At 40.9% G+C, this 24,427-nt stretch overlaps 2 protein-coding genes across 2 annotated transcripts; one reads left to right on the forward strand and one right to left on the reverse strand.

Annotated features, from left to right (window-relative positions):
* The first annotated feature begins 3,309 nt into the window (after positions 1 to 3,309).
* tspan2a (tetraspanin 2a) lies at positions 3,310 to 13,412 on the forward strand. The gene is made up of 8 exons (XM_035151865.2): positions 3,310 to 3,586; positions 6,959 to 7,061; positions 10,442 to 10,539; positions 10,995 to 11,069; positions 11,167 to 11,259; positions 11,344 to 11,415; positions 11,560 to 11,643; positions 12,355 to 13,412. The coding sequence occupies exons 1-8, from the start codon at positions 3,518 to 3,520 to the stop codon at positions 12,418 to 12,420; spliced, it is 660 nt and encodes a 219-aa protein (XP_035007756.1). The 5' UTR covers positions 3,310 to 3,517; the 3' UTR covers positions 12,421 to 13,412.
* A 768-nt stretch (positions 13,413 to 14,180) lies between these two features.
* slc25a55a (solute carrier family 25 member 55a) lies at positions 14,181 to 20,266 on the reverse strand. Its single transcript, XM_035151864.1, has 10 exons — positions 20,115 to 20,266; positions 19,264 to 19,377; positions 18,446 to 18,571; positions 17,954 to 18,009; positions 16,378 to 16,468; positions 16,174 to 16,292; positions 15,893 to 16,082; positions 15,646 to 15,800; positions 15,478 to 15,553; positions 14,181 to 15,385 (listed from the first exon to the last, which is right to left on the reverse strand). The coding sequence occupies exons 2-10, from the start codon at positions 19,281 to 19,283 to the stop codon at positions 15,226 to 15,228; spliced, it is 993 nt and encodes a 330-aa protein (XP_035007755.1). The 5' UTR covers positions 19,284 to 19,377; positions 20,115 to 20,266; the 3' UTR covers positions 14,181 to 15,225.
* Between the last annotated feature and the right edge of the window lie 4,161 nt (positions 20,267 to 24,427).

A 24,427-nucleotide genomic window follows, 5' to 3' on the forward strand; every position in this document is an offset into this window, starting at 1 on the left:
TCATAGACTGCACATGAGTTGTGTTGCTTTCGTTGTTTAGTCAATCTATGCTGACAAAAGACACCTTCTTTGTTTTTTATGTCTATTTTTAATAATATAGAATATAGCCTGGTGAATCTGTGGTGAATGCATGAAAAACCTCATCGTTACAAAACTGCCACAAAATATTATCTTACTGTTTTATCTGAAAACAGTTTATTTGTTTTAATAGATTTCTGATTACACAGCAAAAAGTCCAGTGTTGAATTAACACTTTTTAAGGGTTTATATAAAAATCTGACAGTCCTGCGATCAACAAACAAACAAGAAAAACACTTTAAGGGATAAACAACAAACAAACAAATCAGTTCAAATCGTTCTATTTCTCAGACTTTGAGCAGAGTGAACCCTCTTTCAAATACAAAACAATAGAGGATCTCAGCTCATGTTGCACTTATGTTCAGTTCAGCTTTTCCTCCACTAGTGAAGCATCTCATGCAACACATGTAAAGAAGAAGTAAAGTGAGGATCTGTGCTGGACTCACCTCATGTTTCTGCTGTGTGACACACTTCTCTCCGCAGGGGGGCGCCATCATGAAGTTTACTCTTCCGTATTCAAAAGTGGGATGGCGGGATCGGTCCAGAGCGGGACACAATCTGATTGGCTGAACAGAACCAGGTGGCGAGGCTTGGGGGCGGGGCTTACATTTGAATGTTATTGCTTTGCAAAAAACTCAGAGTAAGTAATAATAATATACTTCTGTGTAAGTAGTATAAGTGAAAAAACTGCAACAGTTAAATATTCATAAAAACACATATTTTGTTCATGTTAGATAAAAAAAAAACACAATTTGTGTACTTTAATCACGTCATATAGCAAATGCTACTAACAATAATAACAATAATGTATTTCTTTAAAGAAAAATGTAGTAAAGAACAAGAATGGAATTAGTAAAGAAACATAAAAGCATCCTTACAGCCAACAGACTGTGGATTTCTATATCTGTCCACTAGATGGAGACAGCCTCATGACGTGTATCTTATTCAGTTCTTTTCTTTCCAAAGGTCTTCACTCTGCTTTGGCCTCTTGGTGAATACACGCAAACATATGAATTTACTTTAGTTTGTCAGGATTCAAACAAAAAAATGTAAAAATGTTTTGCTGTCTTTCTCCAATGTCCCACAATGCTCTTTGACAATTTATAGTTAATTCACAAATAAACAGACGGGTACGACCTGACCTCATAAACATATCCAGGTCAATTATATTTTTTGGAGCCTTCTTCCCCTCTGGTATGTTTTTTATGGATCATGAGGATGAGTCACAGTTGCACCAGATGGAGATCAGGTTACGTTCTCGCACCAGATTTACATACGAAGCAGAGGAGAGGAGGGTGAGGAGAGGGTGAAGAAATTGGATTTTGACTCCATTATACTCAGAGGATATATAGTTTCAGCCTGGCTCTGCGATAATTACAGCCCTCAAAGGTCATGACAGGATTGAATGACCAATGAGATAAAGTTAAGATCTATCTATCTATCTATCTATCTATCTATCTATCTATCTATCTATCTATCTATCTATCTATCTATCTATCTATTGTATTTGTCTGACACTCTTTCAGCTGTTATCCTGGTAGAAAATAGCAGGAGTGGGCCGAGATGTGTCCCATGATCCTCTCTGGCTGATCCTCCTCACTGATAGTCTGGCAGACACACAGGGGGTCTCTGGCTGCTTCCTCCCACATCAGTGCAGCAAACAAAGGCGGCACAAACACGAGAAGCTTGAAAGTGAGAGCGTCTGAACCCAGACTGACCCTCTCGTGCCCACAGAGAAGACACAGAGGGGCTTTGGTGACGCTCCAGCGTGCACGAAGATGCATTCACAGGAACTTGGTGTGAATTCAGTGGGCAGAAGCAACATGTGCAGAAACACTACGACACTTGTTTATACATACTGTATACACGTTCACATCATGCAGATAATGGTGAATGCACAGTTGTTAAGGGAATGAACAGATATGAACGGCTTTGAATATGATAAGAACATGACAGCAGTGACGATTTATCTATAGTCTATTGACAGAAAATCCATCAGCTGCTGTTTCGATAATTATTACAATTTTAGTCAATCGAGACAATGTCTGTGGTTCCAGCTTCTCAAATATGAGACTTACTTTGAAAATGATCATGATTTGCCAAACATGAAACGAAGATAAAAGAAACATGATACTAAAGAATAGGCTACATTTCTGTGTCCTATTAAGGACACTAGTCACGTCCTTGGTTTTGGTTCCTGAGGGGAGTTTCCAGTCAGTGACAGAGCTTCGGTTACTGTGACTCAGGTGGAGACAAGATCCCATATTTTCATAATAAACATGGATATCAGTCGCACAATATACGGATGAAAGACAGATTTAAAAGCTCCTGTGTGAGAAACTAACAATGACTGAGATGATAAACTCTTGTTCTACAGTATATCCCCACAGACCCCTGGTATCTGAGTGTCCTCAGCGAATTGAACAAGTCTTAAAATTCACTATATTTACTCAAACATAGAAATATGTTCCGCTAACAGAGGACCGTTTAATCTCCCACATGCATAGATTATAATTTAGTTTTTATTCATATAAAGAAGACCACAGGTGACAGGGCCTTTGCTGTCAGGGCACAAAACCTATGTGATCATTTTCACTGTCTGTTTTTAAATCATCTCGGATTTTACTTGATTATTTTCAGCTACTTCCTATGTTTCTTTTATCTTTTTACTCTGCCACTACTTTTAAATGATTGTGTATTATTTTATTCGTTGTTGTTGATGGTAGATTTTGTATTATATCATCTGTTGTCTTAGATGTTAAATTATATTTTATAATTTTTGCTTATTGACTTTACAATGGCTATTTTTAAAGGTGCAATAAAAACAAAGTTGTTATTATTATTATTAATGTTGTTGTTGCTGTTGTTGTTGTTATTAGTATCATATCTTTAAGTTTCCTTCCTTCCAAGCAGTTTGAAGATCACACAGCAATCGACCACAGATACAGAAAATGTTACAGATGAGAAAAGTGTAAAAATAAAAAAATGAAATGATTAAAATAGATCACACTTATAAAAATGAGTTTTAAACAGAGAAGCCAAACAAACTGCTAAACCTCTTGTAGTGATATTACACCGATTATTAACCTGATCCTTATTTCGTCGAGGGACACCCCCACCTCCTCCTCTTCCTCCCTCGAGGGTCCCTCACGGTCCCTGATCACCCTCCTTGGATACCTCACCGTGCACACGCATGCACGCACGCGCACGCAAGGAGGGGCGGGGCCAAGCGGCGTGCAAACAACAGCCCATCATCCCGTGCGTGCAGCGGCGTGTGCGCATGTGTTTGTTTGTTGGGATGTTGTAGCTCCCTCGCATCAGTGCATGGGTTTTGATGTGCAGCTGCACGAAGAAGAAACAGAAGAAGAAGAAGAAGAAATAGAGGATTTTCATAATAAGAGCTGCAGATTGGAGAAATCCGACGACACCAGGTGACATCATGAGCAAAGTGCAGGGCGGGATGAAATGCGTGAAATATCTGCTCTTCGTTTTCAACTTCATCTTCTGGGTAAGTCCCCCCGCACGGACCGTTTGCATGGAAACAACGGTGATGTTATAAATAGATCCAAGTCATCCTCATGGTGAAATGTGCAGATCAGCAGTATTTGCTGTTTCCTTGGTCAGAGGAGCTGAATTTGGTTTTTGGTAAAAAGCTGTTTACATGTGTTTTCATGCTGATTGCTCCACCTCGTAGTGTTTCCTGCTCCACACACTCAGACTCACACAGTGTCCAGCCTACTGATGCTGCTATGTTTTTAATGTTAACTAACCTGGGTTCATTATTCACTGGAGCACTGGGGGGAGTGGTGCTGATGGTGTGTAGTCGTGCAGATTCCCTCCATCCACCTGCTCCACTCACATCACTCTCTCTCTCTCTGACACTGTGCTCAACCCTGAGTTCATCCATCAACCATCTATCATCTGCCATTTCATTTCAACTCCGTTAATACCTCAGCACAGCTCTGGAAACATCCTCCATCTATGAAATGCCCTTAATAATTAATGAGAACATCAGATAAGAGCCTGTCAGCCGCTGATGATGATGATCTGTGTGGTTTGTAATGTGGCACTGCAGCACATGCACGGCTGCAGACTGCTGCTACTTTTCCAACACACCCACTGTTCAGATCCTGTCTCGTGATTTTACGTCGTGCTGTGACTTTCCTGCTGCAGGTCTGGGAGTGTGATGCCTGTTCTTTGGCAGACTGGGCTGATCTTGTTTTGGGTACACCCTGGAAGCTTTTGTTTTGGTGCTGCATCAGATCTGCTCAGATAGGGTTACCTGTGGTTCCACCTGCAGCTCAGGACACTTCATTTTCCATGTAGCTGCTCAGTGACTCGTCTTAGTTGACTTGTGTTACTCGCTCGGTGAAGATGGGTGCACACATTTGGAGAAACATGGTTTAGAGCAGTGGTTTTGAAGCTTTTGGAAGGTTTGAAACCCATTTAAACAAAGCTACTGTTTGTCGAGTTGTGACCAACTCAGCACAGGATGTCGTTGAGGTTTGGATACACGCAAATGAGGGCCCAACAGTCACACGCTCAAAGATATCAACTGTCTTAACATTTCTTGATCAAGATCCTTCAATTATTCCCTGGGAAACAAACGAAATGTCAAAATCTGGTCCAGATCCACAGCAAATTTAAAGAGTTCTTTCCTGACCTATACCAAATCCTTCCACCAAGTTTAGTGGAAATCCATTCTGTTGTTATTGTGTAATCTTGTTCACAAACAAACACACAAACTGAAAAACACAACATCTTTGATGGGGGTAAAAAAAAAAGTCTGAAAATGTTCTTTCAGCAAATCTTGCAACTCCCACGTTGGGATCCACTGATTTAGATTCATCAGTGCAAAATTAATTTGTTTAAGCTCCACCTAATATTGTGAATTCTTTATAGGTTGACATGTTTTTTTTTTCAAAATGAAGTCAGAACCCAGAAATGTTTTTTAAATCTGTTCCTAAAACACACTTCTATCAGAAATCCTTCACTGATTTTATATCTTTATTTATTTTTGTCCATTTAATTGCTTATTGTAAAGTGCTTTGTAACTGTATTATTATTAGTAGTATTCATATTATTATTATTATTATTATTATTATTATTATTATTATTATTATTATTATATGACATGTTAATTCAGTATTAGTTTAGAGGTACATCTAATTTCACAGCATGTGATGGGTTAAAATTAATAGATTACACACATATTATACACCCAGTGAATTAAAGATGTTATGAGAGTTGCACCTATTTTATTTTCATCACAGATTATGACAATTATTGGTTGTTATTTCTGTGATTAATCTTTTAGGCCACAAAACACCAGAAACGATTTGAAGCCTAATTTTCCATAAAACAAAGAAAAGCAGCAAATCTTCCTAACTGACGAGCTGGAGCTAAATATTGTTTGGTTATATAAGGTTGACTTAAGTACGTGGTGTATTAAATTTGTGTGGATCACGTGGTGCTCTGAGGTCTCTCTGTCAGACGAACGCTTGTGTCACCCAAACAAACAGCGGCCTCTTTGTTGAGCAGTTTTGGGAGTGAGAGCGGAGCCGTTGTGGCCGGAGCCAATCGGGGGGTGTACAGTACACTACGCTGTCATTTTGGGGTTCGGAGCCAAACGAGCAGCCGATGCCAGTGTGAGTTACATCATCCAGGCTCTGTGAGGCTGGCACAGCCTGTGGCTGAAATGCACCATGGGAGATGGACCAGCGATGCTGACAGAGATGCTGGCGTTCAGATTTGATACTTTGATGAGCCATATGGGAAAAAGAAGAACTGCTGCTACAAAATGTTCTGTTCCTGTTTCAGACATCTTTTGTTCTTGTTGTCTCCTGACAGCAGATTATTTCTGTTCTTGGAGCTGAATGAGTGATTTGGTTATAGATGTGGTTTTATATTTTTCTTCCTGATCAGCAAAGCTCATTTCACTGGAACTAAAGACAAAGATAAAGAAATATGGATAGTTTTAGTTTTTAACTTTTACATTTTTTGAAAATGTTATAAAACAGAGCTTGTGTTTTTTTATTTATTAAAATCTTATTATCCTTAAGCATTACACACTAACACAACCTTACACATGCTGTTTCAAAGGGTATGTATTTGCATTGCTGTATCATCCCCCTCAACAAGATTCCACAATGTATATGTCAGTAAGACGGAAGTTTGTGGATAACGTAGTACTGTAGTGTTATTTTATGTCCGTGTCAAAAAACAAAAATAGAAAAATACAAATGTTCATCTTAAGTGACAGTGGTATTTGGAGCCAAACAGTGTTTTCTAGATGTGTCTAGAATCCAGAAGGACCACAATCTTCTCTGGGCGACACCTTGGTCTCAATTGAATGGTTTATTTCAAGATTTCCCAGGGACCAATGACGTCTCCTCTGTGCTGTGACAAACTCATCACACCTTACGTCATTTCTTTATCCTCATAAACATGCAACCATGACAAATTATATAATTACATGGGATATTAGTTTACACAGAGAAGGTGGTCAACTGTAACTCTGTAGAGATTCAAAAGAAACATTCAGCCGAGCAGTTTTCCAGCCTGTGATGTGTTTGTGAGTCTGAACAAGCCTCCAGCTGATATTTCAGTCCCTCAAGAGGTGAAACATTAGCATTTCTGGTTTGTTGAGAGCAAACGGAAGCAGTGATCATCAGAAGCCACTTCACTGACGAGACAATAACAAAGACACAACCTGTTGAATCTTAATCGACCGAGGATCCAAAGACAAAAAAACACGTCGGGCCTCAGTTTTGAAGTGATTTCTGGGCTTCGCACCAAACATGTCACTCAAAGACTAAAAAACAATAACCTCGTTTCGAGCTGTTTCTTGTTCAGTGAAAAGTCTCTTATCTCTCCTCAGCTGTCAGGGCTGTTGGTGCTGGCTGTGGGACTCTGGCTCAGGTTTGACCCAGAAACAGTGGAGCTCCTGACGGGCGATGAAGCCCCCGACACCTTCTTTATAGGTACGTGACAAGTTCTGCACCTCACCTCACATCTGCAGATCATAAAGTTAAATCTGTTTGGTTTATTTGTCTGTTTGTTTGTTGGTTTATTTGTTAGCAGGAGTACATGAAAACAGCTAAACTGATTTCCACCCAACTTGGTGGTGGGATGGGGGCGGGGTCAGGGAAGAGAATGTTTCATTTTTGGGTCAGACCCAAGATTTGTGTTTTCACTTTCTTTCTTCCTTCAGGTTATCAGACCACTTCCTGTTTTCTTTGTATGAACTAGACAATCGTGTGTAGGATTGTTCAGCCTGGGAGGTTCACGCTCTCCATTCTAGTTAATATCCGAGATAAGAACGCTGCCATCTTGCCCATTTGGATCCAGAGTCTGCACACAACTGATAAGGGGATGGAGCCGCACGATACAGGCTCCTAACCAATCAGAAGGCAGTCTCAGCTGTCAATCATGACATTTCACCCCACGTTAAATAAGTAATTAAAACCAAACTTGAACAAACTGGAACAAACATCATCGTGATAAAAAATATCTAAAATCACAGAAACCATCTTTGAGAAAAACGTAATTGTCGTCCACTTTTACTTTTTAGTTTGGCCCGTGTCCCATCCACCAACATGGAGGAGGTGCAATTTGTGACCTTTACTGCAGCGAGGTGTCGTCCATCCTTTATATACAGTCTATGGTGTCAACTGACAGTTTGACATCCAGATGTTTATATGAATCAATATCCGTCTTCTCCACGAGGTCACACCAGACCTGCTGACATCAGGTTGAATGGCGCGACCATTTTAACTGAAGAACGTTTCAACGATGAACGTTTAACAGCCACATTTCACTGTTCAGTGCGTTTTTTTTATTTTTTATCACACCCTCGGTTATTAAGCCAATTTAAGACGAAAGACTTTTCTATCTCAACTCCGCAGACGTGTTGCTTTGCCCTGTGGTTTGCCCTCATGTGGGGAAACGAACATGTCAAATGAGGGTTGGATCACATCAGTGTCAGCGCTCTGGTTTATGGGTTATGTAGAGAACCACTTGTCTTTACAAACACTGATTGGATTCTCCCTCTTCTGGAATAACACACACACACACACACATGGTGACAAATGGACTTTAGCTGATTAATGAACAGTTGTGTCTCTTCTGTGAAATATCTCTGAAGCTTCTGACTGAGCTCCCATTAAAACTCACAGTGGATGAGTAAAACATACAGTAGACCGGACAAACAGCCTCAGTAGTGTCCATACAATAGGCCCTCTCTCTCTCTCTCTCTCTCTCTCTCTCTCTCTCTCTCTCTCTCTCTCTCTCTCTCTCTCTCTCTCTCCCTCTCTCCCTCTCTCTCTCTCTGTGTGTGTAGGAGCTGATGATTAGAATGAAGCCTATTCTTGTTCCTTGTATTTACACCATGACCTAAAATGGTGACTTCACTTCATCAGCTCTCTGCCGGGCTTTCATGGAACCGTCTCCCTCAGGACATGAGCAGCAGGTGAAGACTCCTTTAGGAGCGGTCGTTACATCACGTAGAGCATCACCGTGATAAAAGGAAAAGAAGAGTTGACTGTGCCAGTTTTTTGTATCCAGCTAAAATGCACCCAAGTTATCACAGTTATCTATATATATGCAAAGTACAGTATGTGAGATAGCTTCTTTTTCAAATTGCTTTACATTTTCATGCAAATATCAACTTCTCCGTTTAACGTTCCAACTTGTCTCACATTTCTTTCCACGTGCACATTCACTCACGTTCTCACGTTGTTGAATATGACTTTAATTTTGCCATTTTCTTTTTAACTTGTTCTTCTCCTCTTCTATACCTCCGGGGGGAAATAGTGTTCTTTTGTCTCAGGTGTGACGTTACTCCCTGGAGAAGGTTCACCAGAAGTTGAGAAAGTTAGTTCACCCGGCCAGGAAATAGTTTGGAACATAAATTCCCTGTAAAAAAAACACAATTATTACAGTTTCTGTACTTATTGAACAAATTATTTTAATTGCGTTCACCTTCAGCGAGGAGACTAAACAGACCATAAGAAGGGAAAGTGGCAGAATTCCCTGTGGGGGGCTTCACCTTTGTGGCCCTGCATGCGTTTCAGCAAGTACACAACCAGTGTGTGACACAGTGTAAATAAAGAGACGTGTACACTCACTCATTTACTACCTACAAAGTGAAAGTACAGTTGTCTGTTATTTCAGAGGTCCCACTCAGAGGAAGTGGTAAAGAGGACATATTAAAGTGATGGAAAACACCCTCAGCAGCAGCAGACACTTTGTGGATTTGGTCTCATTATATTTTCTTCCGCTCACCCTCCCTCGCTCCCTTCTGCGTCTTTACCTCCTCTTTTGTTCAACAGCAGCAAAAACAACAGCTTGCATTCCCCCCCATGTGGATTAATTAAATTGCTGCAGTGGTTGCTGTCTATGTCACTGATTAGGCTCTTACCATGGACCTCGGGGACCGGGCCCCAGCATCTGGTTACAGTCGTGAGGGCTGGGAGCAAGGGGGGGAGCAGACCGGCGGAAGGTGACGACATCCAGGCTCACAGAGGATGGCGGAGGGGGGGTCTGGGAGTGTGTGCGTGGGGAGTAGTGTAATTCTGAAGCAATCAAACCCATGAAAATTTGATTTGCCTCTTTTTAACCAGACAGATGGCATCTGTGCTACTGCTCCGTCCTGCAGGACCACGACTGCACCAAGTCCTTGTAATTGGAAGAAACACTAATGTATGAAATGGTAAAGCGGAAGTCGACTCCCCAGCTCCATTGTCTTTAACTCAGATTGATCGTGGTGCTACTCAGACTCTGCCCCGGCCTCTGAGACGTGTATAGACGGTGGGTCGTGTGTCCACTCATTTGTAAGCTCGATGGTGCAGGGATCCATCTTGAAATTAGCATTTATCAGGGTTTGTGCTTATTTATCTCGTAAAAGAGGAAATAACTAAACGATACAACTTAAAAGTGACCAAAGTAGCAATAAGCCAAACATGTGGGTTGTGTGAAGAGGTTTTTTTTGAGTCTCAGTCTTCTTTCATCTCAGTTTAAGGATTTAAGAATCTTAAGTAGCTGCACTGGAGGAGTCGTGTGATAACCAGAGTAAAACTGTAGGAGGCGATTCGGAGGCTTTAGGCTCCTTAAGCAGTTTCTACCTACTCCTCTCCTCCAACAAGAGTCTTTTCATGAGCTGTGCTTCAGTAGAGACAGGAGAGGAGCTGGATCATGCTGCCATCCTCAGTTGAAACCCTGAACTGCAGTCATGTGACTGTACCAACCGGCATGGTGATTAGGTTCCTCTCGTCTGTTATGGCTGAGAATTCTCATATTAGTGACATTAAACATCTGGTAGTTTGATTTCCTGATTTATTTGTGTACTGTTGTCTCTTTCCAGCTGTGTACATCCTTCTCTGTGCCGGAGGGTTGATGATGGTCGTTGGGTTCTTTGGATGTTTTGGGGCCGTGCGTGAGTCTCAGTGTCTTCTGGCATCGGTGAGTTTAAGTCCTGCAAGGGTGGCACTACAGTGTTTTTGTTTCAGTGTTCCTTTTACTGGCATTTCAAAGATAAAGGAATTATAAATTCTGTGCATTCTTAGTGGGAACTCTTTATTTTGTCTGTGAGGTTTTAGTTCTTTATATTATATATTGTATAATTGGGTGCTTATTACAGGGGAAATAGAGTTTGACTGTTACATTAACGCTTATTCATAACCAAGAGTTTTTCATCAGGGCCCAGCAGGTGAAATAATGTGAAATCTTACTTAAATTACTTGAATGAGGACACCTGCATAAATAGAACCTGTTTTCAAGGACTTTCCTGTTTTATCTATGAGCAGGACCAAATTATTTTCTCTGCAGGAAACCAAATAGTTTGATAAACTTCTGTTTCCAAGACAAAGAATGAAAAATCAATGTCATTTACAACAATCCTCTGCTGTGTTGTGCAGTTCTTCGCTTGCCTCCTGATAATCTTTGGTGCCGAGATCGCCGCTGGTGTGTTTGGATTCATAAACAAGGAACAGGTACACACTTAAATGACTTGTTTTTATTCAACCAGATTGTGAAACATGTTCAGAAACATAATCAGCTGAGTGTGTTGTTATCTTTTCTCATGGACAGATTGTTGAGGAGGTGCAGAAGTTCTACAGCAGCTCCATTACTGACACCACCAACGTGAACGGCACGGCCATCGCACTGATCTACCACAACACTGTGAGTGAGACTTTGATTGTGTTCATCCACCTCCTTCGTGTCGTTGCCACTCGTGTGACACTTCTGTTCTGTTTTGATTTCCAGTTAAACTGCTGTGGAGGTTCCGTGTCAGACGTGTCTAATGACCTGTGTGCAGACGCTCCAAGTGACACCCAGGTAAAACTTTCATGTCTGCTATTACACCTTTTACCCAGAAGGTGGCAGTGCAATGCTGCTGTAGGATTTGCTGTAACATGCTGTTTGATGGTGCAGGTATCAGCAGGTTGTCTGTATCTGTGACGGTTTGTTTGTTGCTTTCAGGACTGTCTGACTGCAATCACAGACTTCTTCAATGACAAGCTGCACATCATCGGATACATCGGGATCGGTGTCGCGGGCGTAATGGTGAGGATTTACTAAATCTTCAACTTATTAAACAGAAATATACGTTTTCTGGAGTTTTGGATCATTGAACCTCAAGTTGCAAGAGTCAGGTTCTTTCTCTATAGAGCAGTGGTTTCAGAACTAGGGGTTGGGAATTACACAGTGTTTTTTTCTATTATTGAAATCTTGCTTTAATACTTTTTTCAAACATTTCATACTTTTAACATCTTTTCCGATCTTAATATTTTTTGTTTGTAAGCTTTTATTGTTTTGTTCTATGTAAAATACCTTGAGCTGCTTTTTAAGCGATAAAAAGTGCCATTTAAATTAACTTTATTGTTATTATTATTGTTATTCACAATTCAAATATCTTTATTGACATCATACTTCATCATAAAATAAAATTGTACGAGGCTTATCTCTCTTGTGTATATATATATATGTAATAAAGTGTAAATTTATAGAGAAATATAAGCATGATAAACAACAATACTAGCAACAAATAACTGTTTACAAAACAGGGTACAGGAATGTTTTTTACCAGTTGCAGTCTCTGAGGGTGGAGTGTGTGTTGTGCGTGTGTGTAAGTCACAGTCCTTGATGTGTGTGTCATGTGTATTCAACAGTCTCAAAAGTTTATTGTTATTATTATTATTACACTAGTTTGTGACACATTACTTTAAATCCCATAAATCCTTTAACAATATCCCCCCAAACTGTGTGTGGTTTCAGATCATAGGGATGATCTTCAGCATGGTTCTGTGTTGTGCCATCAGGAACAGCAGGGAGGTTATATAGATGGTGAGTTACCCCCCCCCCCCCCACCGGCCAGACTCACAGCGTGCTCCCTGAACCAACGATCAACACACGTGCATATAAGAGGGGAAAAAACACCAAAGTCACATTCAAATGTCATGTCTCATAGTCCATCCTGATCTGGTCGGGAGGGTTTTCCTGTATATTCACAAATTCAAGTCCAGCACATCCCAGCTGTCCCAGTTCCTACCGGGTCACGTTCAACACGACACACGCTGGATCGTCACCTTCACACCGTCCTTCTCTTCCTCAGCTTCACCGATTTTTTTTTCACTTCTCCGTTTTCTCTTCCGTAACACACGCTCTGCTTTCGGCACGACTCTGTGACATTCCCTGGTTACTACACTGCTGCTGCCCCACAGCCACAGCGCAGCACACAAAAGACACCGACTCTGACAGGAATGTTGTGTATTTGCTGTAAATATGGACACCGGTTTTGTGCACCTGCTGTTAACATGATATATTCTGTGCCCTTTGTATGTTTTTACGTCATTTAAAGGCCTCTAATGCCAGTCATACGTTTGTGTGCTTAAATGTTTGGAGGACGAGCCGCCCTTGATGATTCAATGTCCATCACGTGCCTATTGACTCACACACACACACACAAGCCTCCAGTGACTGTACTATTTACCTGTTCCATGTGATCTGTGAACATAACGACTTGTGCTTGCTCCCTGCCGCAGATCTGTTGCTATACTTAAAAAGCACAATAGTGGAAGTGTAGAGGTGATGTATCAACCCAAAGGGTTCGGAAAGGTCTGATGATAAACTGACTGTAAATGTCCAAATTCACGTGTAAGGTCATTGATTAACGCCTCATCCTGTGTGAACTGTAACAGTGAGCTAGTTTGCATTCTGTGTGTGAATTCTTGTGGATCTCCATCTTGTTGGTGTGCCAATAAGACGTGAACTGTAGAGTAATATAGTCGAAGTCGCACTGTTTAACTGAATAAAACAACACCTGGGTGCTTTTATTCTCGTGTCTTTCTGTTTCCTAGATTCAAAGTGTGTGACTCACATGCAGCAGGGCAGCCCCCCCCTGGTCCATCATGCAAATTGTGGTGGTTTCAGGTTCATGAACGTGTGTGTGCAGGTTCCCACGAAATGGCAGCCACATGTTTTACCGGAGACACGTAGGGCCAACGACGGCAGGAAGTTAAATGTATAATGTGACATTTGAACCATGAGGTCAGAAACAGCCCAGTAACTCTGGATTCTTTACAACAACGTTGCATTGGTTTAGTTGATGTTGAAAAGTCTGTTCAAGATCAAGTATGAACTTGTCCAATATTAGACTTCAGTATTGTTTTGTTATTCTCCAACTGTAACTCCAACATAATCAATCATTTCCATTACTTAACCTATTAAGTAAACTACTGGCTAGTGTTGGCACTTTGCTATTTGTTTTTGAGCCTGTTATGGAAAATACAGGGTCATTATCTCGCCTGTAGTTTCAATAATATATTTTAATTATAGCTTTCTTTTTAGCTTTTCTTTGCTTTACAATGAATGAGAATTAAACAAAGGAACATGAGCAGAGAAAATTGAATATAATAGAATTATATCAAATAGGAATTGTCAGTATTTTAAGGATTAAAACAAAGTGTCATATTTGTCCACATATGTAGAGAACATGTCATAAGTCACGTTTGTGTATTTTAAGTATGATTTCCTTTATAGTTGTTGAATCAAGAAAACATGCAGCTGTAGTTATTGAGTCAATGATTCATGAACACAGGACGAGTGGTTTGCAGGTTTTAATGAATTATATATATATATAAATATATACACGTTATGTACAAAAAGCCATCAATCAAAAAGTAAGGTAACAGTCATTTGTCACACGGTCACAATAACAATAATAATAATAATGCTGTTTTTTGGCCAAGAGCATTGTTTCTTCAGAGAGAAATGCCAACTTCCACTGTTAAGGCATAAAACACAGTAACCAGTGATTGAGATGGTAGGTCTGCATATGCAAGTCTCTAAACTGAGGGTATGTGAACAAACACAATAGAATGTGCATGAATGCATCAAGTTTTTGCAGATATTAAGATACAAACACTGTTTACAAACTACTAAACAACAGAAGCGCTAATGTCAAGTATCGAGCAGGACACTATTCATGGTTTCAAACCGTCTGGTCCCATGTCACTAGGAAGGTTCGCGATCAGTTCAATTTTACATGTATATCACAGAACTGCTGTATATTCAAGTAAAAAAAATTATTAAAAGATCCCTTTAAATGAAATGAATGTAAATAGGTTCCATTGTTTCCCCCATTTGAAGCCTCGTGTTCCAAAGTGAAACATGAGACAACAATGGAAAAGGAAGAAAGACTCACAAACAGAAAATACTGCAAGCTACTGCATTCAGCAACTCAATAAATCTCAAGCTCACACACACGTACAAAAACAACAATATGAAATGTGATAACTTTGATGGAGCGAGCTCCGCGCCCTCACAGAGGGGAACACAATAGGACAGTCTCGGGACAAAGAAAGAATAACACTGCGACTCCGAGTCCCTCAACTCAGTAAGGCTAACAGCTCGAGCTAACGGTGGCCACAGCCTCACTGAACACGTCTGAAAAGTGTTTGAAGTGCAACACAGCATACAAAAGATGAAATATACGTCTTCACAACTCGAAGCCTTTTTGACTTTGTCAAACAAGCTTTGTGTAGTTTTTTTCCCCCCTTCTGCTGTAAACTGGTGGTATGTAGCTGCCAGTTGTTACATCATTTGCGCCCAAAAGGTCGTATGCATAGACAGGAAACTGATGTGGTTTCACGCCGACAGGAGGCTCAGGGACGAGTTGTCCAGGATGTATTCTCCAACGCCAACAAAGTACATAACTTGGACAATTCCAAAGAGAGGAGCGATGACCAGAGCCCGACAGGCGGCTCCTTTTAGGAAACCGGACGGCCCCTCCTTCCTCATGATTTTACTGCAAAGACAGAGCGGTGGATTAATTCACGCGCGAGCACGAGAGAGAAAAATCAGTTAGTTGTGCAACGATTAGTGACTCCGCTGTCTTACCTCACACAGTCCACAACACCAGAGTATGTCTCCTCACTGGACCCTTTGTTCAGTGACTGCAACCTGGTCTTCACCACTGGGAGAGAGAAAATAAAACATTAGATAACATTCCAGGAACATTCCAGAGCTTTGACTATCGACAGGTTGACATTTTCTCTCAAATCTCACCATCACAGGGGTTGACAATCACTGCAGCAGTGGATCCTGCTGCGCAGCCTGAGAAGAAGGCCCAGTAGAACGGTGACGATCCCTCGGGGGAGGGCTTGCCGAGGCGATTCAGGTTTGCGAACAATGGGAAGTAGACAATAGAGAAGGGAACATCCCTGAAAGAAATATTACAAAACACAGTTTCAGTCTGAAACCCTAAAAAAAAGTAACTGGTCCAACAAGCTCCCATGTGCTTCCGTGTCTTTACCTCATTAGTGTTGCCCCCAGTCCCCTGTAGAGTCCCCGGATGCCCTGAGTCTGAAGCAGCTCCTTTGCAATCTGAGTGGCCGACACAGCTCGTGGTGCCGAGGCCACCGAGTTGTAGGAGCGGCTGAGCACCGTGTTAGTGGCCACGAGCTTTGCGGGAGACATCATGACTGGTTTTTGCTGCTGGGCCACTGAAAAAGAAAAAGACCAAAAGATAAATATATTCATTCAGTGACAATGGGGTTCAAATTTAAAATGGATAACATTAAATTTGAAACTTACCGAGTCTGCCTGCGTCCTGCAGCTGTATCTTGAGCATTTCCATGGGTGTGGTGACAACGACCTGACACATTCCTGCACCACAACCTGCCAGCATCTCTTTAAACACTGTCAGCCCCTTTCTGTTCACAGATAAGAGAAGTAATGAGTCACACAGTGATGGGACGTTTTTTTACTGAACGATCTTTTCAAGAGAATTTTACTTACCCATCCTTGGAAAGATGGTGGCGAAACAAGTCATTCGCAGCCAGCTTGATGGCCTTCTCCGGGGTGACCAGTGTCAAGTTTACTGCAGCGCCTGAGGAGAAAACACACAATTAGCACTGGAGCCACGATCGTGTTTTTAATTTAGCACCAAAACAAACACAAAAAAAATTCCCTGCCACTCATTTTAACATCACAGTGATTATTTCATTTCAGAGCTAATCTATAAAAAGACAAATGTACAATTTACAGTAGCTTCAGTAATAACTATAGAAGAGAAATCACAAAAAAGTTTCAGGAGGAAAATGAGAAACGAGCAAAACACAAGACAGGAGAAGAAATGAGGAGGTTGGTGAATATCAGAGGAAGAGGCAAACATCAAATTAATAAAGAAGAGTGAGTCGGTTTATTTACAGCACTCACTGTGTGTGGAGAGGAATATATATGTGTACAGAAAGACTACAAGTCAGTAAAGATGTTAATGAAAACAGAAATGCAGAGATGTTAGTGAAAGAACAGACTGAATTCCAGACTATGTAATGTGCATGTAAAGTAAAACTGATCTGTGGGACAATCTCAAAACAAACATGACATTAGTTTGTCATAGATACATTAGCAAGATCTACCAAAGTCTTTAAAAAGTGGACAGACTGGAGAATGAGGATTCATGACAAACTTGACAGGACAGTGAGGAGACAGCCAAGAGGTTATTGACAGAATTTGTCGAATCACAAAACAAATAGATGGCAAAACAAAAACTTGTGCCTATAGTTTTAAGTAGAGCAATATTGTAAGAACCATTTAATGATTTGCCTCCAGCGTGGCTGCGCCATAATCGGCTAGCCTTCAATAGCCCAGGGGACCCACGTCTGCAATATGAAAAACACAGATGCAGACAAACAGCATTCCTCACACAGGCTGAGACCCAGACTAAAAGGTCTCCATTTTCCTCACATGAGCTATGTCCACATTTTCTTGTTCTACATCAAAAGTCAGTGAACTGATCATTAATTAAACAGGACTGGTCTGATTTGCTACTGACGGCATGTAAACAAACACCGGAGTCTACAAAACCACTTAGCATGAGAACAGCTTTTTGCAACTTCTGTTTTTACAACTAATTCAAAAATCATAACTAGAGCCCGACTGACATCATTTGGTCGATATGAACCTTGCAGCGCTTAATTCAAATTGAATATGTTTAATTGTATTAGCATTACTTTTAGTTATATATAATAAAGTTTGTGGTTAAATTGTAAAAGATAAAATATATTTCTTTGTTATAAAAAGGTTTGATGACATCTTAGGAATCATTCTCTGAATATAAACATCGGATATTTATTTACCTACTAACATCGGCCCACAAAAATCCATCAGTCAGACTCTACTCACAACCACAGTATGTCATTTAAATGTAAAGTATCCCATGCACTGAACATCAACTGTATCTGAACCCGTAGTGTAAAGATTAAAAGTACCGAGTAGTACATGTGTCAATGCTAAACCTCTACTACAAATTATCTACGTGTACATGTTCTGACCTTCTGGTTCTTAATATTCAGATGTGCATTAATCTTACCTCTGTACATGCCAAAGTAGCCTTCTGATTTTACTGTTTTCACAAGGCAGTCCATCCTATAAAAACAAGAAAGCATGGGAAATACCATTAGCATGGACCGTTTATTATAGCAGCTGAGTCAGAGGAAAACATTTAATGATTATGACTGAATTCAAAGCAGATATATTTATCCAAATGTTTAACAAGCCTCAGGGTAAAGGATCAGTGGCTCTAAAGGAAACATAGATGCTGAGAGGTGGAGCTGTAAATTTCCACCCTCCAAAAGGGATATGGATGACATCATCAGAAAGGAATGAAAGGGATGAATAGTCACCATCCAGGGGGGATGTGGGTAATTATATACATTCAGTTCTATACATTCACTGTGTTGCGATGTGGGTTTAGGGATTAGTAGGAATAATACATGGATGAAGCAGGTACAACAAGAGCGTTGGCAAACAGCCATGTATGCTGGGTTAGTCATGTATGACCAATACGCCTAAAAATACTCACATGCTCTTGTAGACCTGCTGACCGTGTCTCTGATTCTGCAACCTGGTCTTTGCCAAGTCGATGGGGAAGACACACGTGACCCCGACGATGCCAGCAATGCCTCCATTAATGAGCTTGGCTGGAAGGCTGAAGGGAGACAACAGAGAAAGGTCGACAGGGAGTTAATGGAGAAATTAACGGTAAGATTGTGGACAATTTGATGAAGGTCAGGGACTGAAATCAAATTTAATCACCAACTATTAGCGCTGGATGACGTGGTCAAAAATAACCATGAAGGTCATATTATCATTTCTATTAAATTGTAATCCTGAGTGAAGGTTGTTGTTTGAAACTAAACAAATACTTTTTAAACTAAAAGAAAAACAAAATTGTAGATCACCAAGCACAAAATAAGACAAGAAAATTAGACCTTCTACTGATGAAATATATGTGCAATAATTATTTATTATATTATGGCCCAGTCTTAATTGTATTAAATAAAAGTAGCAATATCAATAAAGTATCAGTATAATCAAATGTGCGATATGAATATATATTAATTAAATCTACTTTACAATAACTACTTAAAAAGGTTTTATTACCCAGCCTTAGTAGTAACTCTGATCAATTGTCAAGTAGTTTTGCCAATTCTTCAGTGGGTTTCGTTGTTTTCTTTTTAAAAACCAACGTCAATTCAACGTACTTAGGCTTGGATCTTTATTATTCACTAAAAGTAATGATTATAAAGAAAATCTTACTTTTAATTAGTGAAAATAACTGTTAGTTGTCACCTTCACCTCTTAGTGTTATGTTAGTACAACAGTAAAACAAACCCTCACCTGATGTGCTGCTGAGACATGACGACCTTGAGATCGTTGACGACGAAGTGAAGATGTAGAAACCGAGAGATGTGGATTCACTTGTGAGTTTCAGTGGAACCGACGAGCAGAGTCCTGGGCAGAGAGATAAAGACACAAGTCTGTGAACTCAGGATGAATGAGCAGGTTTTCAGTTTAAATAAACTTAAGATCCCTCCCACTGAGAGGCCCCTCGCAGTCACGTGACCGCGACTCATCAGCTCAATGCAACATGAGTAGCAGAACCAGGCGTGGGCGTGTCCTGCTGCACATACCGGAACACCGTACATGGGCAGGACCGCCTCCCATACATTCTTGATACCGCTTAATTTCTCCTGTAGCTGCACGTTACGAAAGCGAATTTGTTACGAAAAACAATGAGAAAAGACGCATCGGTTCATTTAATCATTGAACTGTTTGATCCTCTGCAGACATTGCGCCTCGTTGCAGGAGAAGCTTTAATAACATTGAACTTCTGAATAGTCTCGATTCAGTCATTTTATCACGTTAACTGCGCTTTCACGTCAAAACTGCAAGATTTTCACTTTCTTAAAAGTCACGCGAGTTCACTTCATTGCGAACAACAGCGGGTTCGGAAAGAAACTTGCGCTTGTTGGAAATAAAAACGTTCTTCCGCGTCACGGTTTGTAAAAAAGTTTGAAGTTAGCGCACATACATCTAACGGCCGGCAGCGCGTAGCAGGCCGCTAGCACACAGACCCATTCAAACAACAGCGCTGCTAAAAAGGGGAGAACAAGCTAGCTGCCGTGGAAAACTTCGCGACGCTACGAAGAAACAGCGTCTTCGGTGTTAATTGCAAAGCCTGAACTCACCGAGAGGATTAGGTGATAGGTAGAGATTGTCCGGAGGCGTCGCGCTGACTGGAGTCGTGTGAATGACAGAGATGTGAGCGGAGGACGGAAATTTCCACTGAGCTTTATCAAAGAAAAGGGGGCGGGGTGGAAATCTCTCTCACGCGCACACACACACACACAGTCTACAATGGCCGGCGAGTCCTCGACCAATCAGCGTTCAGGCGGTGTGCATCTGGACTCACCTCCTCGTGCCACTGGAGGAGAGACGCGTCAGTCAAGCGGCTCCACCAATCACGTGTATCCAAACACGGCGAGGGGTGGACCACGGAAGATACCATTGTTCTCTCATTATTTTAAGTATTCAAATGAAAAGTATTTTTAAAGTTAGATATTTTGAAGTCAGGTTTTTTTTGTTTACTAGTGGAGGCGTCAGGACTGTTTACTACCGGGATCTAATGCGATCATCTCGGTGCCAGTGTAAGTCCATAAGAGCATCATGGCATTAAGACCCTGTGTAAGCTCTGTGGCTCCATGACATCATTCTGGTGTCTAGTGTTCTGGTGGCTTTTCTATTTGGCCCAGATGTCTCCAGGTTATGTCTCATTGGTGGAAAGTTACAGAAAACACACATGACTGTGAGTAATTTGTAGACTGACTCTGCACCGCAATGTTTATTAAGTTAGGGCAGCAACTCACATGTATTCTTAGTAAATGATCTCCTGACTTCCCTTTTCAATCGGTGCTATCAGAAAAATGTCGATAAATAATGAAAACATCCAAACTTGATATTTTAAGCCCAGAGACAAAAGAAAAAGGAAAAATAATGACACATGACCCAAATCCAGAAAATAGAAACTGAAGATTTGGCAAAAAAAAGTTTGTACAACTAAATGGTACGCAGGGCGGGGAATAAAACAGTTTAATGAATTATCGCAATATGAATTTATTTATTTCGTTCTGCAGCTTATCAAGTGTCATTCTCTGCTCATAAAGAAGAGTTTAAAACCACAATCTTCACCCAAGAACAAAAATCTAAAATGAAACTTAAAATAACAATAAGACATTGATTCTGTTATCTATTGTTTATTGAGTGATATGAAATCTCTTTATCTTGATATAATTCTTGGCCCTGTCGTCCAGCCCTAGAGAAAAGTATGTGTGATCTTCTTCCACCTTGGGAGAATAAACATGGGTGTGGAAGCCGAAAAGTTTCATTATGCATCGTTAAGGTCTCCTCAAAGCAAGTCCCTTCTATTTCTGAACTGCTGCAGTGTAACATGCATCTGCTGGAGGACTCGTCTCTCTTTGTCCCACTGTAATACAGCACAGAATCGTACTGAAAAGGAGACGGTCAGTCCACCTTAGACAAATAAAGGTAAACAACATATCTATTGACGTGGGAACACAGACAGTAGCACAGCCTATTGTATTCATGACTCTTGCAACTACAGGTGCTCACACAACCAAGCATCAGCCGAATGGAAAATTACCAGGTGGATGGCAAAAGGTAAGAGGGCACTTGTTGGCATAAAAACTGGTTTATCTCACAAATTTTAAAGGTGCATTCCAAGCGATAAGGATCTGGTGTTTTTATACCAACTCACAGTTGAAGCTGAAAAGTTGCATAACAGTGGTTGCAGGCACGCTGAGGAAAAAAAAGAAAAAGACGACAAGGTTTACTGAGGCAGAAGTAGGTTAAGTTTTGGACGTTTCATGCAACCAAGTGGTCCAATCATTGGCGTCATGTATTATATTAACTTTCTGAGGTTCTATATAGAGTCTGTAGATATGTCTTACAACAGCATCCATTCAAATAGTCTTTGGGTGTCTGAGGCCGTGCTTGCTGCCAGGATTTATAGTTGTCCTGCGAGCTAAATGCTAACACACCTTAGGTTATCAGGTTAGCGTCTTGGCAAGCTATCTATTGCTGATTTGGAGTGAATGTGAACTACGAGTGGACGATGGAAATATTATTAGTTTTGCAGATATTTGGTCATAAAACAAGGAACAGGATAAATTAAAATTTGGAGGACAGATAAAAGTATTTGTAAGTTATTACAGTTCAACCAAAGAGAAACATGATCATTTAAAACCACATTTTCATGGAAATTCATTCAACAGCTGTTGAGCCACCATGCACCTCAGGGTGCTGCTTTAGGAAAAGTCACCAAAGCCATAAGGATTCATTGTGTGGGGCCTATTGAGGTCAGCACTATTTAAAAAATTTGTTACATGTTGATATATTTTAAAATACATTGTCAGGGCACATTGTTCATGGCAATTCACCCAGTAGCCGTCACAGTAAAAAACATCTAGCTGCTGGAAAAGCCAGACGATCAGTCTAGAATGAGGGGGACCGACCGACCGACAGATCGACGCTGGCCTCCCGGCGGCTCTGCCAATAGCATAGCAAAATAATTCCCACATTTTTTCAAGTTGAATGAACACAACGCAAACAAAGCGGTGCGGTGCGTCTGAATGACTGAGAGATTGGTGTCCGCTCCACATGGCGGCTTCTGCCGGAGTGCTGATGGAGGCAAATTCCACTTCATCTGTGGGGGTATTATGGTTTTCAAAACACCTCTGCACGGGGAATTCAAACTATTGTGCCATAACAGTCTCATGATTTTAGTGTCACGCTGGGTCAACTGTTGATAGAAGAGTACAGCATATAAAACCCTCCAGTTATGTGGATTTACAGGTAAAGTCATACCAGACCAGACAGATCAGTTAGAATGAGAACAATATATTGAATAGTCCTGACCTGACATAAAATGATATCATATATTATATACATAAAAACACATTATGTCTCCTGGGCACCTTTAATGGGAAGTTTTCTGGGAACATCCAACTGGCAGAGGAGCCTGGGGTAGACCCAGAATACACGGGAGAGACCATGTATCTCATTTCATTTAGTAGTTTCTCTAACACAGGGACACGAGTATAAGGTTCATTTCCATCTGGAGCTCCCAGGATGAGGGAGGGAGGCAGACATCAGGATGGTTGGATAGATAGTTCTAAGAAACTGTTTAACTGCTGCCACAGACAACGTCTTTGTACGTCATTCTCCTAATTGTTGTATTGCTAGTCTTGTTCTTGTGATGTTAACATTTTCTCAAAGTTCATTTTAGAACATAACTTTTTAAATGAAAACACCAAACAAAATAACTTATTTGGAGCTGACGGCAATGTGGCTTTCTGTACTGCTGGTTGCAGACTGGACTTCAACTGGTGAAATGTACTTGAATGTAGAAGCAAAACAGCAAAGAGTCAGGAAGAAGGTATCCACAAGAATTTCAGCATAAACTGCAGGAATTAGACCACAGTTTGCCCGAAGCTTCCCCCCATTGTCAAACACTTGGAAAGCGAAAAGCGTGGCTCTGAAGAGGGACATCAGGACTATCTTGCTTAACCTGCTGCCACTGTAACCTGAGGGTAACTGGCACAAAATGGATGAAAAAATATACAATCTCTTGTGCATACAGGGGTGTTTTAATTATAATCAAGATGGAACTGGTTGCAGAGAAGTAAAATTACGGTGGCCCTGAGAGCTCAACGCACTGCAACTTAAGAAAACACATGCAAGTGGACAAAACACAAGCAAAGTAAGAAAACATCTTCATCAATTTCACAACACAACACAACACATTACAGAAACGCGCAGCAAATACAGAAACCGAATTTGTATTGGACGTTTTTGTGTCTCCTGTGGCAGCAGTGTCCATCACTTTTAGCTGTCCTCTGGAAACACTTCCATTGTCGTTTTCTCTATTTGCTGCGCGTTTCTCTATTTGCTGTGCGTTTCTCTATTTGCTGTGCGTTTCTGTATTTGCTGTGCGTTTCTGTATTTGCAGCGCGTTTCTGTATTTGCTGCGCGTTTCTGTAATGTGTTGTGTTGTGTTGTGAAATTGATGAAGATGTTTTCTTACTTTGCTTGTGTTTTGTCCACTTGCATGTGTTTTCTTAAGTTGCAGTGCGTTGAGCTCTCAGGGCCACCGTATATAATACTGTTACGTATGACTGTTGTCAAGGTTAATGGTGTCAGGTTGCAAGAAGTTGTACAAGCCTCCTCAAGGCGACAGGATGCACGTGAACCAGTGTCAGCATGTGATGAACTGGTTTACCATCCACGTTTCCCTGCATCTAACCTCTCACACCCAGCCCCGAGGTCGGTTTGAGGATCCTACTTTAGTGAATTGTACCAGGAGTCAGTGGCACAGAGGCCTTTTGTACTGCGGAGCAATGCAGATGGTGACTGATGAAACTGAGACCTTCTCTTTCTGTCAGAGGAAATAAATCAACAGATAAGGCTCAGTTACATCCCATAA

The sequence above is a fragment of the Hippoglossus stenolepis genome, chromosome 3 (assembly GCF_022539355.2).
Source record: "Hippoglossus stenolepis isolate QCI-W04-F060 chromosome 3, HSTE1.2, whole genome shotgun sequence".
Taxonomy (NCBI): Eukaryota; Metazoa; Chordata; class Actinopteri; order Pleuronectiformes; family Pleuronectidae; genus Hippoglossus; species Hippoglossus stenolepis.

What these genes read in the sequence shown, in the direction of transcription:
- tspan2a (XM_035151865.2), top strand. Translation starts at nt 3,518, where the DNA reads ATGAGCAAAGTGCAGGGCGGGATGAAATGCGTGAAATATCTGCTCTTC. An exon ending in CCCCGACACCTTCTTTATAG is followed by an intron (nt 7,062 to 10,441) that starts GTACGTGACAAG and finishes GTCTCTTTCCAG; the next exon opens with CTGTGTACATCCTTCTCTGT. An exon ending in CTCAGTGTCTTCTGGCATCG is followed by an intron (nt 10,540 to 10,994) that starts GTGAGTTTAAGT and finishes TGTGTTGTGCAG; the next exon opens with TTCTTCGCTTGCCTCCTGAT.
- slc25a55a (XM_035151864.1), bottom strand. Translation starts at nt 19,283, where the DNA reads ATGTCTCAGCAGCACATCAG. An exon ending in CTACTTTGGCATGTACAGAG is followed by an intron (nt 16,469 to 17,953) that starts GTAAGATTAATG and finishes TTTTCTCCTCAG; the next exon opens with GCGCTGCAGTAAACTTGACA. An exon ending in CTGGGGGCAACACTAATGAG is followed by an intron (nt 15,801 to 15,892) that starts GTAAAGACACGG and finishes TATTTCTTTCAG; the next exon opens with GGATGTTCCCTTCTCTATTG.